This window comes from Phyllostomus discolor, chromosome 1 (genome assembly GCF_004126475.2).
Source record: "Phyllostomus discolor isolate MPI-MPIP mPhyDis1 chromosome 1, mPhyDis1.pri.v3, whole genome shotgun sequence".
Taxonomy (NCBI): Eukaryota; Metazoa; Chordata; class Mammalia; order Chiroptera; family Phyllostomidae; genus Phyllostomus; species Phyllostomus discolor.
The window spans coordinates 208,655,311-208,670,051 of record NC_040903.2 but is presented as its reverse complement, the minus strand read 5'-3'; the positions used below and the strand labels follow the sequence as shown (position 1 = coordinate 208,670,051).

Below are 14,741 nucleotides of genomic sequence, written 5' to 3'. Positions count from 1 at the left end.
CTCACAGCAATCCCTGCTTCCCTCCGAGCTCCTTGCGTTGGCTTAAAAACCACTCCTAACAAGAGAAACTTAGAATGAAATCTTTAAAAGCAGGCTTATTTCCATGAGAGATGACTCACTTTGTAGGAAGTGGCCTGTCTTGTGCATTCTTATTTGTCTTCTGACATTTGAGAACAAGGAGTCTTAAAGCGAGCATGCACCGATGGGTGGTGGCTAAAAGCAAGTGCCTCGGACTCGAGGAAAGAAAGCGTTTCGTCTCGTTAGTGAGAGAGAAGGGTGTGCGTAGCCTTTCTGAATGTCAGGCAGGAAGATACACGTCAGCCTGCCGGGAGAGGTGGCCCCGATGCCTCATGGGACCACTGCCACAGGAAGAACTGAGGGTCCCTCTCTGTGCCCCTGGGGGACGGATGGATCTGGAGACTTGGGTTAATTAGGAGGGGGAAAAAAAGACAGGAGAAATCTGACTGTGCTGGTGCTGAATTTCCCGATCGGGGAGAGAAGGAAAATGAGCTGGTGTTTAGAGCCTCTAATGCGTGCGTTTCGTCTGGAGGAACCTGCGGAGAAACGGCACTGTGATTTCTAGATCGATGAGGCTCATGAGCCGGCCGTGCCCGCTGTATTTCTCCGCTAAGCAGCGGAGATGTGAAGTGGACAGGGTGTTCTCTTGAGTCCTCCGTGGCGATGTCTTCAGAGCAAACATCTGTTTGCTCCCCGCTGTCTCTTGTACGTCTGTGTTGTGCTTCCCTAAACGAGATCGATCCGTCTTTGTAGTCTGTGCCAGTGAAAGTGTCATGTAGGGATTTGAATGTTGCTTTGGTGGTGGGGGAAGAGTGTGGCATGTGTCTCTGTAGGACCGAGGGAACCCCATGACACCATCTGGTGACGGGAAGCGTGGGGCGGGGAGTGCTCTCCCGCCGTGTCACGTAGAGCAGAAGCGGGACCAGCATGTGAGGAGCGGCAGGGCCCGAGCTGACGGAGGGTTCTGCCGCCAGAGCACAGCGGTGCCTTCCCCGAGGCCACCTGGGAGCCTGAGCCCAGGGGAACTCACCCTGCCGTGCGCCGGCCCTTGCACCCTCCTGCCCACACCTGCCCACAGGTGCACGTGTCTGCAGGATCACGCCTCCAGGCCTCCACTGTCTGGAGAACACCAGGTACCACGTGCTGTGGTGCTCTGGGATGTTGAACAAACCACCAGAGGTGACAGGCCCCTTAGCCATCCCCGCCCCCACCTCCAAACCGTCTGCGAGCCGGTAGCGGCAGGAGGGCCTCCTAGACGGCTTCTCTGCACAGAGCGGCGGCTGCGTGCGCGGGCTGGCTCACCATCTGCTTGTCTCTTCCGTGCTGTTTCCAGGCCAACCGGGACGCTGTGCTGAGCAGGATCCCCGAGCACAGGAGCGACCGCCTCATCAGCCTACAGAGCGCCTCCGTGGTCTACGACCTGCTGACCATCGCCCTGGGCAGAAGGGGCCAGTATGAGATGCTGTCGGAGGTATGGCCCTCGAGTCGGGATGCCTTCCAGGCGGCGGGTGGTGCCGTGGGGCCCGGTCCCGACCCCCTCTCTGTCACTGGCAGCCCCGTGACTTTGGGCTCAGCTCCGGTCTCCTGCTCTGTGAACGGGACACGGGGCGGAGCAGTTAGGCGGTCACTTCCTGCCGGGGGCCTAAACACCAACCGGCCGTGAATGTGCATGTGCGGGAAGGCAAGCATTTCTCCAGAAGTTCCTCTTTTAGTGTAATTTCCACCATGACGCAAAACCTTCCACCTGTGATACCAGCTCCCTGATAAAACAGGTTGCATTTTATCTGAAGTATCAAGACGTAACACGTGCCGAAGCGGCACGTGCGGGCTTTCATGTAAACCGCGTCTTCCTGGAGGGCCACTGGCCGTTCCTAGGAGACCCCGGGCAAGTGCAGATCGAGCGCAAGGTGCTGGCCTCTCCTCCCCTCGGTTCCCAAGAAACCTTTCCGGGGCGGGGAGGGGAGCTTAACTATGATTTCGCAGTGTCAGAAGCAGCACGTTTGTCTGGGGCCACGGCCACGCAGGATTGACTTGCCGCCCAGAACACCCGACTCCACCGTGGTGGGGGCTCAGCACGTAACAGAGTCACCTTATCTCTCTTTCGGCGGAGCGAAAAGAAAGAAAGAAAACAGCCCATTTTGTTAAACGCACTTTTCTGCGGTATTAATCCTTCTTTTTCTAAATTTACACGCGTTGCAACAGCCCCTGGGCAGGAGGACAGGGAGAGTGACACGCAGGGACAGACGGGCTGAAATCAGATAAGCGCCGACTCACCCCCCGCCCGCCCGCCGGCCGGAGCAGCGCCGCACTGGGCAGGAGCCTGGGCGGCAGAGGAGCCTGCGTGGCTCCGATCTTTTTTTAGTCTTCGGTTTGGTGACTGTGCAGGGCAGCAGTTACTCACTCTTCAAAAAAAGCCCCTCACAGTCCGGCGAGAGAAGGCAATATATCCTGATGTCCCTGTCACACCCAGTGCACCCCACGCCTGCTGGGACTCTGCCCGGGCTTGGGATTGGCCTGGATTCGTCACCCCTGCAGGTGCTTTGGTTCTCTGGGACCCTCGCCTCCTGGCCAGCCTGGCCCCTGTCCCCTCTGTCCGCCACAGAGCCCATCTGCGGGGACAGTGCCGCCTGGCCCGTGGTGGAGTTCACCGAAGGTGAACCTCTCCCCAAACGAACCACCAAACCCCGCGCTGGGCCCCGGGCTGAGTGTGGTTTACGGGTCCGCTCCCGTCCCACCCTGCAGCAGCCCAGCCTCTCCCCAGCTCGCAGTGGGCCTGAGCCTGGCACCGGTGTGAGCGGCCGGCAGTGGCTGACTTGGCCACGGGCCGGATGACCCCCACCCACGGACTTCTCGTCATGCCATGAATGACTCCAGGGGGACGGCTGTCACCTTAGCAGCATTCCTCGGCCGGCCGGCCGCTCCCTGGCAGCCGCTTCCTCCTGGCACGAAGGGCTGGGACCTTGTTTTCACCCAGATGACTTTCATCTCGATGCCCCATTTAGCTTCCATCTTGTGCTGATGACCTGACGCCCGAGTCCCCAGGTGGTCCGGGGTGGTTGTCGGGGCCTCTGCGAGTCAGAGCTCCTCAGCACAAGTCCCACTGAAGACAGTGGTGGCATTGCCAGAGGTTCCCCGGAAGGTGCTGGAGTAGAGGGGTGGGGGATGGGGGATTTATCGCCGGCTCTCCCTCAAAGCCTTTTGAAATGTGTACCATATCTGTGTTTTATCTGTTGAAAATACAGATCAGTTGATAACATAGAGGGCACGCCTGTCTGCAACACGTGGGTTTGCAGCCGCCTGTTCGGGGCCAGGGGCCGTGGTTCAGGCCAGGACACGTGCTCCAGGCCCGGGCCCTGCCCGAGAGCAGCTCCTGGTCTGCAGGGAGGCAGCCAGGCGGCTGGCCGCTGCCGATGGGTGTGGCCGGTGCTGGGGCTGCATCAGTCGTGAAGAGTCTGAGTACTCGGCGCTTTGGCCTTTCTTGCTATTTCTGCTTAGTGTTGCAGCTGGAACTTTTCCCAGCCAGACAGTTAATGGCCCCGTTGTCTCGGCTCCTGAAAGTCAAACTGCAGGTGTCGTAGGCGAAAGGCGGACACACATGACCCCTGGGGACAGTGGTTCCGTCTTTGGAAGGCTCAGTCACTAAAGATTGGGGCTCAGCCACCCTGGGCGAGCACCGGCCTTCTCTCCCTCGGTCTCGGGCCACAGCTTACCTACAGGATCCTCTTTCCCGAGTTCGCTGGGCTTTTCTTTTTTCCTTTCCTTCTCACCCGCCTTTCCGTTTTCCTCAAGACTTCAGATTAAAAGGCTAACTGGCCTTTTAAGAATCCATATAATGTACATGTAACCATTTCAGTGTCCAGTTCAGTGGCATTTAGTACATTCCCACTATTCTGCAACCACCCCGTCTATCAAGTCCTAAGATGCATTCATCTCCCTGAAAGGAAACCCCATCCCCATTCGGTCATTGTTCTCCGTTCCTCCACCTCCAGTTCCTGCCGGCCGCCCACCTGCATCCGGCCTCTGTGGATTTACCCAATTTGGGGATTCCGTGTCAATGGAGTCATCCAGTGTGTGACCTTTTGAGTCTGGCATCTTTCGCTTAGAGCAAGGTTCATCCGTGTTGTAGCACGAGCTGGTGCACCGCTCCTGTTTGACGGCTGAACAGCACTGCATGGGAGGGGTTCGTCACAATCTGCTCACCCATTTCTGCTCACCCATTCACCAGCCAACAGGCTCTCGGCCGTGCTGAGCGGCGCCACCCTGGAGGGTGACTGGAGCTCCACCTTCCTGCACCACCCCCCTGGGCCCCGAGGTGGTCGGTGGTCACCATCGTTGTCACGCAGCCCGGCGGTCTATTTCCCTGTCTCATCTCCCGTGCCCTCGCAGATCTTTCTGCAACACAGGACGGCCCCGCGCCCTTCTGTTAAACGTTTCATGGCTCTTCCCTTGCCCCCTTTTTCCTCTTTTTATTTTGTTTTGTTTTACTTTTTACCCCATAATGAAGTTGACTTCACCGTTTACGTTTCTGCCACAGGCAGCAGACGTACAGAGTCCTTGAAGAACCAAGCAATACCTACAGATATGAAAAAGAAAGTAAAAGTCACTTGGAACCCCCCTCTCCTGAGACAGTTAACTACCCATTGGCGTTTTAGAAACCATTTTTCATGTATCTTTTAATGAATGTAAATTTATGTAAGTTTCCAGGGATGGGATAGTGTCATCCATGTTTTATTGTGGATATTTCCAATCATTGTCCTCCCTCCCGTTGGTACCCCGTCCTCTCCCTGCCTCCGTCACCCCCACCCTCGGCCCCCACCCCAGCGAGCTCGCGCCCTGGGCACAGCCCTAGGGAGCTTGGGTCTGCGTCCCCCATCCGCCATTCGCCAGTTGTGTGATCCTGGGAGTTACTAACCTCTTGTGCCTCAGGTCTTCCTCCCGTAAACCAGGGACAAGGATCACGCCTGTCCCATCACCGTGGGATCACTCACTAATCCCCACAGAGTGCTCGGGGCAGAGCACGCGGAGCTCGGCGAACGGTGCGCGCATCTGCACGGTCCCTGCCCCCGTGTGCTGGGGGCCGCACGCCCCGGGGGGCAACGATGTCCACAGAGAAGGCCCCTTGGGTCCCAACGACTTCCGGCCTAGTCAGGGTGGCCAAATGGAAACACATGGAAGGATGACTGAGTGGACCCTTGAACAACGTGGGTGCGGACTATGGGGTCCGCTTACATGTGGGTTTTTAAAAGCAGACACCTGTTTTCCACCGCCTTCCACCTGAGGCTGGGAGGCCGCGGACGTGGAGGGCCAACTGCACGCATTAATCTATGCCATTTCACAGAAGGGGCTTGAGCACCCGCGGATTATGGAATCCACGTGGTGTTCTGGAACCAAGTCCCCTCAGATACCGAGAGACAGCTAGGTTTGGGGGAGTCACAAGCTGTATGTAGGCTGTTGGCGTCACCCCTGCACTGTCCAAGGGTCAGCCAGAACAGTGAAGACTGGGCGGTGCCGGGCACGTCCCTTGCAGTGGAGTCTGCAGGGCGGGGGTTCAGAGGGAGGCCGTGAACAGCCGATGCATGAGCCGGCTCTTCGAGGCCTGATGGGAATTCCAGAGTGTGAGAGCGAGGGACCCCCTTTGTCATCGAGATCGTGGAGGACTGAGAGCATTCGGCCTGAGCGGGGTGGCGCTGGGGAGAGGTGGCAGAGAGAGAGACAGGGCGGAGAGACAGAGGAGGAGAGGGTAGGAGAGACAGAGGGCGCAAACATCATCAGGCACCCAGGGTCTTGGTGCCCACGCTCTGGGCCCCTTGCTGACATGGTCAGACCGCATCCCCTGTGGCTGGCTGGGAGCAGGCCCCCTTTGCCTCGGCAACACTGCACAGGTCCTCCTCTACACGGGCAGACCTTTTGTGAACGGAAGGCTAACCACCGCAGGGCCATGTGAGAGAAGAGGCCTGGCCGCCTCCTTGCCACGTGCTCGTGCTGCCCTTCCTCCTCTTGTCCCCAGCCAGCGTGCACACTTCCACATCGGGGCATGTGCATGTCTCCCAACGCCCCCACCCCCTAGTTCCCCTTGGCTGACCTGAGCCCCGAGGTGCTCTGCACCAGAAGGGACAGGGTGGCGGTGCCTCTGCTCTGGTTCCTAGCTTGTCTCCTCATCTTACGTCCTGCTGTCACCGACACCTTCAGGTGGGTCACGCAGCGCTCTGAAGACCCAGGCTTGCAACAACCGTGCTCCCAGGAGGAGCAGAGCCACCTTTGCAAGGAAACCCTCCCCTCGGTCTCCTTCTGGGTTGTATTTATTCAAGATGGAAGGCCCTTTTCCCATCTCGAGACTGGCCTTGTTCATGTCTGCCCACACAATGCCGCTCTCTCCCCAGGGCACTGTTCAGCCAGGGCCCGCAAGCAGCGCTGCACAAAGGGAATTCAATCCAGGGGTTTATCGCGTCCTCATTCTGACAGGTTTCAATATCAGCACAATGTTTACCTTGCTCCGGGGCTGTGAGCTTTCGTGTTTTTTCAGAAAGACTAATTGTGAGCTCTGCTGAAAGGTTTGTGTAGGAAGGAACCCTTTCTCCCCCCTTCAATTTAGACAGCAGCGCTAGTTGGCATGACAACCGCACTATTAAAAGCGAAGCCACAAGCCCAGCTTCGCTTGTTTTTTAGAATGGGCCCAAGCTGCTAAGGAGGTTTGTTTCTTAAATTTGACTGTCAGTGGGCTCCGTTTGGACAGAACGTCGTGGGGTCCCTGTAGAAAGGGAGCCCGTGTCCCCCATACATAAACATGGCAGCTGTAAAGACGGAAGCGGTATTTTTGTCTTTCAGGTTGAACTCGCCTTCATTTGTTTATGATGAATCTCGGCAGCATTGTAGCTCTGTGGGTAGAGCTGTCTGGCTAGTGCTGGCTCGTACCAAAGGGCCATTTTTACATCCCCAACCCAAACACGTACTTGATCAGGGAGCACGGCGAAAAACACTTGGACGGCCGAGTCTGCTTCCCAGGCCCACCATTTGTTGGTGTGCATCAGAGTTTGGCGTTTCGTGCAGCCCCACTTGTACTGCAGAAACCCAGCCTTGACCTTGGGGCTCTGGTCCCTGGAAAGCATCAGTGTGGCCTGATGCAAATGGACCGCAGACTTCTGAGAAATCAAGGCACAGTCTTTGGTTCGTGGTAGGTGCTCCGCAAAAACCCACCGAATATACCGGTGCTTCAAGCCGTGTACCTCCTCATCCTGCACCCGCTTCTCGGGTTTCTGAGATAAAGTCAAGGCCATTTCGCTGGCAGATGGGCAGCAGAGGAAGAGGTGGGCGTATGCCGGGGCAGAGCATCTGTACAAAGCTCGACGCGGGTGCAGCGTTGGGGGTCAGCCCAGCGGGAGCCAGCCACGGCATTTTTACGTGACAGGTATCACAGCTCCGAAGGACTCAGCTGTTGCTGTGGCCACCGGTACCCACCGTCCCGCTGTGTGAGAGCGGGTTTGGAATTAGGCATCATTGCTGTCTTCTTAGGGTCCTCAACAAAAAAATTATTTTCACTTAAACATTTTTTGATGTGCCATTTTAACCTTTTAAAAGTATATAATTCAGTGGTATTAACTTCATTCACAGTGTTGTGTGACACCATGCTTCATGCTTGTTTCCAAAGTGCCCATCACCTCAGGCAGAAACCCTTCACCCATTAAGCGGTAGCCCCCCACTCCGCCTCCCCCCATAGCCCCCGACCGCGCAGTACTTGCTCTCGCGTGTGGCTTATTTCACCAGCCCGGCGTTCTGGAGGTTCTGCCGCGTTGTGGTAATACATCCGACAGCACGTTTGAGACCGCGTTCCCATTTTTGCTGAATAATATTTTTTTTGTATGCATATGCCACATTTTGTTTGTCCACTTATCTGTTGATGGACATGTGGATTATTTCCACCCTCTGGCTATTGTGAATACTGCTGCAGTGAACATTGGCACACACATGTCTGAGTTCCAGTGTTTGGTTCTTTGGGGGATACACACACACGTGTGTGCGCACGCGGCTGTAATTGCTGGGTCATATAGTCACTCTGTTTCACTTTTTGGGGGGTAGTTCTTTTTTTAAAAATATTTCTCTTTTTTTAGATTTATTTATTTATTTTTAGAGAGGGGAGGGAGGGAGAAAGAGAGAGAGAGAAACATTAATGTGTGGTTGCCTCTCATGTGGCCTGCAACCCAGGCATGTGCCCTGACTGGGAATCGAACCTGTGATGCTTTGGTTCGCAGCCCGAGCTCAATCCACTGAGCTACACCACCCAGGGCCTGTTTCACTTTTTAAGGAACCACCAAACTGTTGGGGGGGGGGGGGGGTTGGTGTTTTTTTTTTTAAAGCAGCTGCCGTATTTTACAATCCCAGCAGCAGGGCACAAGGGGCCCAATTTCTCCATATTCTCACCAACACTTGTTTTTTGTTGTTGTTTTGCTGTAATAGCCATTCCAGCAGCTGTGCAGTGGTGTCTCATTGTGGATTTGGTTTGCTCTTCCCTAGTGACTGATGAAGTTGAATATCTTTCCTTGTGCTTGTTGGCTGTTTGGCCCTTTGGATATTATGTTTGGAGAAATGTCTATACAAGACCGGCCCATTTTTAAACTGGGTTTTGTTGCTGTTGCTGTTGAGGTACAGGAGTTCTTTCCTTATTGTGGCTAATAAACCCCTAGCAGACACCCGACTTGCAGGCATCGTCTCCCGCTCTGTCGTTCGTCTTTTCATTTTCCGACGACGTTCTGTGATGCACGACAGTTTTTAATTCTGATGAAGTCCGACATGCCAGTTTTTTCCCTCTGATGCTTCTGTTACTGGTGTCATATCTAAGAGTCTGTTGCCAGTTTCAAGGTCACGAAGATTCATTCCTTTGTTTCTCTGTAAGGATTTTAGGATTTTCGCTCTTCTGTTTAGGTGGTTGTCATTTTGAGTTAGTTTTTGTGTGTGGCGTCAGTAGGGGCACCCCTTCATCATTCTCCTGCACACGGAATTGAGTGGTTCCCACATTGGCTCAGACTGCCCGCCCCCCTCAGATGGGCGTACTGAAATCAGCTGGCCGCAGGCGTGTGGGTTGATGTCCGTGCCCGTAGTCCTGTCTCCTCGCGCTATGTGTCTGTCCCATGCTGGTGTGGTTGCCACATCTTTGCCGTAAGCTTTGACATTGAGACGTGTGGGTTCCCCGACTTCACTCCCGTTAGAGATTGTTTTGCCCGTCCTGGGCAGCTTGCAGCTCCCCATGAATTGGAGGATTGGCTTCCGCTTCTGCAAAAAGGGCTGTTGGAATTTTGATAGAGGTTGCACTGGATCTCTAGATCACTTTGGATAGTATTTGGATCGTATCTCATGTTTTGATATCAGATTCAGTTTGAATTCTCAGTTCTCCTACTTCCCATGCCAAGGGTGAACTTGAGGTGTTCCTGTACTTCTCTAAACCCACCCTCTTATGGGGGAAATGCAGGTGTAATAGGACCTACCTCTGAGGGCTATTGTGATGGTAAAAGAGATAATGTTTGCGAAGTGTATGTTCCTGTTCTTATTGGTGGTGTTGATAATCTGCTCTCTAAAGTAAACATTCTCCCTGTAACAACCCTGGACGCTGACCCTGGACCCTGAGTAGCGTCCTCCATCACACGGTGAAATAACACAGTGTTGGAGTTAGGTGTATCTGGGTTCAAATCCTGCTGCTGCCCTTTCCTGTCTGTGCAACTTCGGGAAAGATACCTAACCACTCTGTGCTGCTACCCCCGAGACTGATGGGTTTGAAGAGCCAGCACAGCTCATGGGAGACAATGCAAACCATTCCGTCCATCGGAAGGGGTTCCTCGGAAGCTGTGTCCTGGTAACTTTCGCCTGGCCTGTCTCTTCGGAACCACGAGGCCAATCCGTCCTGCCTCAGTGACAGAGAGGGCCCCAGAAAGTCAGCCTGGGGGTTGGCAAACTTTTCTAAAAAGGGCCAGATACTAAATTTTTTAGTCTTTGAGAACCAAAGAGCAAAATCAGGGATATTGTGTAGAATATAACAAGAGAGGAGACAAGTCTCCACAAAATTTTTATTGGTTAAATTAGCATGTGGTAATGACTACAGTTTTTGTGATGCAGGTGCATTAATGAGGAGGAGAATGGGGTTGTTTGGGGGTAATAAATTATTTTATTGGATTCAGAGTTAGTGTTGCCTCTCTTCCAACTGGCGGCCGGTGCCCACCTATAAATGACTCCCAGCTGTCGGACCCTGAACGCGCAGCGGGTGGGAGTTGGCCCCCAGGCCGCAGGGCGCCTGCCGTGGTATCACCTCCAGGTGCTCTGCATTTCCCTGCACTCCCCACAGTGCTTTCCTGTTTGTCTGTGGCCACCCTCAAAGCATACCCAGAAGAATGGATCCTAACGCTCGGGCCATGTTGATTCTTTTGTTCAAGGATTCATGAGCACCTACACAGTACATGACACTCCCCCCCTCCCACCCTGGGCTGCCGTATCCAGGGCTTCTCCCTTCCCTCCCTCAGTCCTTGTACGGGCAGGCGAGGCAGCAGCAGCTGGGGTCGAAGGGTTAAAACCGGATGCCCCAAGCCAAGGGAGACAGCCTAAAACAGACAGACACCAAAAGGTGAGAGGCAGTTGAAGAGGCAGGAGGTAGAAGAAGGAAATGTCCGTGTCTTGAGTTTAGTGATTCATTTTGCGAGAATGACAGAGAACCAGCTATCTCCAGCAACCCACAGGGGGAGTGTGTGGTATGAGAGGGGGCCCGGGAGACCCTCACTCGCTGTGCAGACTCGGTCAGGCCGCGTCGTGCAGTGGAGGGGGGAGCGTGCTGGAGGGCGGCGCCCGCATCCAGGTCCGCAGTAAAGCCCGTGGCCTTTGAAAAGCAGCTCCCTCTCTGCGCCTCCACTCTGGCCAGAGGCGACGGTGTCCTTTAATTTAGGCATTTGCCAAAGTAATAAAGCTCTGAGACTCCTCGCCTGGGGCGGTCATGTGGTTTCAAAGCAAAAAGAGAAATGGGAGGGGAGCATGGATGTGGGGTTTGCTCTGTTTTATTTTTAATTTAAGGGGAGAGAGATCTGAGCAGGATTCGATGGGCACCATCTGTGTTTTCTCAAAACCTGGGTTGGGAGGGGTTTGTGCTGGTAGCTGAGAACCCCAGAAGCACACTTTTAAGAAGCCTTTCCTAGACTCGAGGCCCTTGTGGATTAGCTCTCTCCAGTTCCACTTTAATTTACACTTTTAAAAAAATGTTTTAATTTGTTTCATTAACTCAGAGATCAGGGCTCTGGACTGATTGTTATGAGACCCGGGTTCTGCGGGACCCTGGGCAGGCCCAGTCTCCTGTCTGGCTCTTCGTTTCGTCTCCTGCAGAGTAGAAATGGGTCCAGATAATCTCACAGGTTGCAGCCCACCCTCTGATTCTGTCTGATGGTGCCTGCGGGTCTCAGCTGACAGTCCCAAGTGTCTGAGTTGCTGCACTTCCCACTGCCAAAAGTAAAGACACAAAATGTTGTCCGTGTACCACCACAGGAAAATAAAAAACATTGTTTCACAGCTGCAAAGAAGTACGTGCATTAGCTGGAGTGAAGTGCAGAGGACACAGAGAGAAACTCTTCCTCCTCACCGACGGAAGGGTCTGTGTCAGGGCAACTCAGGATCCGGCCAGCCCGCCCACGCGGGCGAGTGTCATGCCGACAGCTCACGGTGTCATGTGTTCTGGTGTAACGGTGAGGAGTTCCAGAAGCTCCAGGCTACATCTGAGGCGAAATCTGATTTCTCTTCTTCCTGCCCCCTCCTCCATGGGTTTTTTGGATGCGGAATCTCGCTCTCGAATTCCGAAAATAGACTCTGGCTTCTCCTCGCCGTGGTACGGTACAGCTGTCGCTGCCTTGCGCCCGGGGCGTGTGATTGGGCTTTGCGGGCGAGGAAGGTAATTGCTAAATCCCGTTCCTGTGCCAGAGGAGCTGCCCCCTCCTGCCGCCCCTCAGAGACGGCTGGTGGGCGAAGAGCCGAGACGGAAGCCCGGAAAGGATACGTTTTCGCTACAGAAGGAAGCATTTTTGCAAGGGACATTTCTGACGGCCACTCAAGTGGTCAGGATGCCGTTTAGACCCTGGTTGTTGTTCTACTAAAACATCCGTGGTATTGGGTGAGCGTTATCCGGGCTCTGGAGAGGTGGCAGCAGCAAGGCGATTGCAGCGAAGGGCCGGTCCTTCCTGGTAGAAACAGTACTGCTGCCAAACGCATCTTCTTTCCTGGAAAGGGGGGTGATCTGGGACGTCACCTGCTGTTTCGCACGGGTGACTCAGGGACCGGCAGACCTGGACTGGACACCGCGTGCCTCGCTCCGGGCCCACGCCGCCGTGTCTTCACCGGACACCGCAAGGGAAAGAGGCCAGAACCTGCTGTCTCCTCTCCCACTCTCCCTCCGCCCCGAGCTGGCTCCCCGTTCCCCATTCCTGGAGCTCCTCTTCCTCCCCTGCGCTGGCCCCCTCAGGCAGAAGCCCAAACCTCGTGGGACCTGCTGCTGCTTTGTTTCAGGAAAACATCATCCACAGCGACACATTTATAGCGTTCATTCTGTGCCAGACACCCTTCAGAGCATTTCACGTGCATTTTAAAGGTTACTGCGTGTGGCCCATGACCGCCCTGTGGCTGGAGGGTAAGGAGGCTGGATTAGGCCCGGGGCAGTCTGGCCCCTGAGCCACGGGACTGCTGTCCTCAGCCGCGTGTCTGCCTCTGCTGTCCCCTTCCCAGCCACCCGCCGTGCTGAGCCTGGGTGATTGACGCAGCCTGGGAAATGCCCCCAGCATGCACTCAACACCTGCGTCTGTTCTTCCTTTTTATTGAATTGATTGGAGTGACCTTGGTTCATAGAACTATATAGGTTTCAGCGCCTGTGTCTTCTTAAATGTCCATTCCGTCAGCACTTTTAGGCTGGGACCATTATTAAAATGTAAATTGCTCTTCTGTTCGTTTTACAGCATATATTCTTTTCCCAATCTCCCCACTCTGTTAAAACTGGAGGTTTTTACTCTGTCACGTGCAGCTCTGATTAAGGTGCCTAAAAGGGATAGTCAGACGGACTTGGGGTGAGCACACACCCCGTCTAGGGGGCAGAAGGTGTGGACAGCAAATGCCTGAGCCCCGTTCTCCTCGGTGTCCTCCTTTGGTCTTTGGGAGAGGCCCCTGGGTGTGACTCAGGCACACTGACCTGAGCTGCGTAGGAGTTACGTAACCGTGATGTTTGCAGGAATGTAGGGGAGGACATGTTATGTATCAAGTGATGTGCTTGGCGCTGGGATTGCAGGAGCATCTGGAGCCGCCCGGGCGCTTTCTCAGAGGCGGCGCGTCACTGCACGTGGGATGCCAGGACCCCACGGGGAGACAGAGCCTCGGCTGGGATACTGGGGCCCGGGCTCCTCAGCGCTGGGGGGAGGGGCCAGTTTGTGACTGTGGACTCGTGTCCCTTCACGCCCCGTGTGACACCCCGTGTGACACCCTGTGGCTTACTGGGGGGTGTGGGTTGTTACAGGGATGAGGAGGAGGCCCGAGCTGGGAGGGGGTCTGTGAGAGAAGCGGCGGTGAGTGCAGAGGAAGAGCACGACCCGCGTGAACTGAGCACCTTTGACGTGGGCTGGGGACGCGGCATCCCTGGCTGCGGGGGGGCTGGAGGGGACTGTGGGATCTGTGAAGTTTCTTGAAAATTCTGCGAGCTGGAAAGGCCTCAGTCCTTAGTAGCCTCAGGGGTCCCAAAAGGCGCAAGGGCCCCATTAGCAGTGAAAAGTCTTGCTGGATCTCAGAAATAGTTCAGGGACCTGGTGGCAGTTTTAGGGGCCTCCAATTTAGCTGTGTTTGCTTCATGCAGCGTGGGCGGGCCTGGGACAGTAGGTGTGAGCGGCTCCTCGATGCCACCGACTGTTGTGCTCAGAGCTCCACCCACAGCCCGACTGCCTGGATTCTGCTCCAGCTCCTCAGGAAGCCACGGAGACCTTGTGGAGCCTCGCTGGAGTCTGTGCTCCAGGCTCCTCATCTGCAAGTGGAGGGACACAATAGTCCTGCTTGTGACTTGAAGTCCAAGATCCTGGCTCCAACAGATTCGCTGTCTGGCGGAGGCCCACCTCTGGGATGCAGGCGCCAGCGTCTCGCTGCTTCGTGCTCAGGAAGGAACAAAGAGCCTGTCTCCCATCCTTTGAAGAACCCTGATCCTAGTCCTGGGGGCTCTGCCCTCGGACTCAGGCACCTCCCAAAGGCCCCGCCTTCTAACACCGTCCCCTGGGGCCAGGTCTCAGCATAGGAACTTTGGGGGGGGGGGGGGGGCGGGGGGCACCACTGGTTAAGGGAACAAGTAACAAACGTGTTCTCGTCTGGTTCTGTGAGGTTGTGCGCCATTTCCGAGGACCTCAGCTGGGGTCCTTTTCTAAAATGAGGAAACATTTTGTAAAACAAATAACTATTTCTGATATAATGCTTTATAAAATTGAATTTTCACCCATGTGTCCTTTATACATGTTCCTGATAACACTTCTCCCCTTCCCCCCTATTGTGCCCCACGGACAAAGCCAAAGGCGGGTAGGATCACGGATCACGGGAGGGAGGCAGGGATGGCCAGGGTGTGGCGGGGAGTGGTGGGGGGGGGAAATGGAGACAATTGTACTTGAACAACAAAAATAAATACATAAGTAAATAAATTTCATAGCTAAAAAAAATACATTTGTATTTTTATACATTAAATTTGGGTAAAG

The 14,741-nt window shown here is 54.9% G+C and overlaps 1 protein-coding gene across 8 annotated transcripts in view; it reads left to right on the top strand.

Moving 5' to 3' along the window:
- TTC7B (tetratricopeptide repeat domain 7B) overlaps positions 1-14,741 on the top strand; it is a 215,640-nt gene that overhangs the window by 101,011 nt on the left and 99,888 nt on the right. For all 8 annotated transcript variants that reach the window (XM_036013158.1, XM_036013163.1, XM_036013151.1 and 5 more), the window contains one exon: positions 1,352-1,489. In XM_036013158.1, coding sequence (XP_035869051.1) covers positions 1,352-1,489 — 138 coding nt within the window. The remainder of the gene's footprint in view (positions 1-1,351; positions 1,490-14,741) is intronic.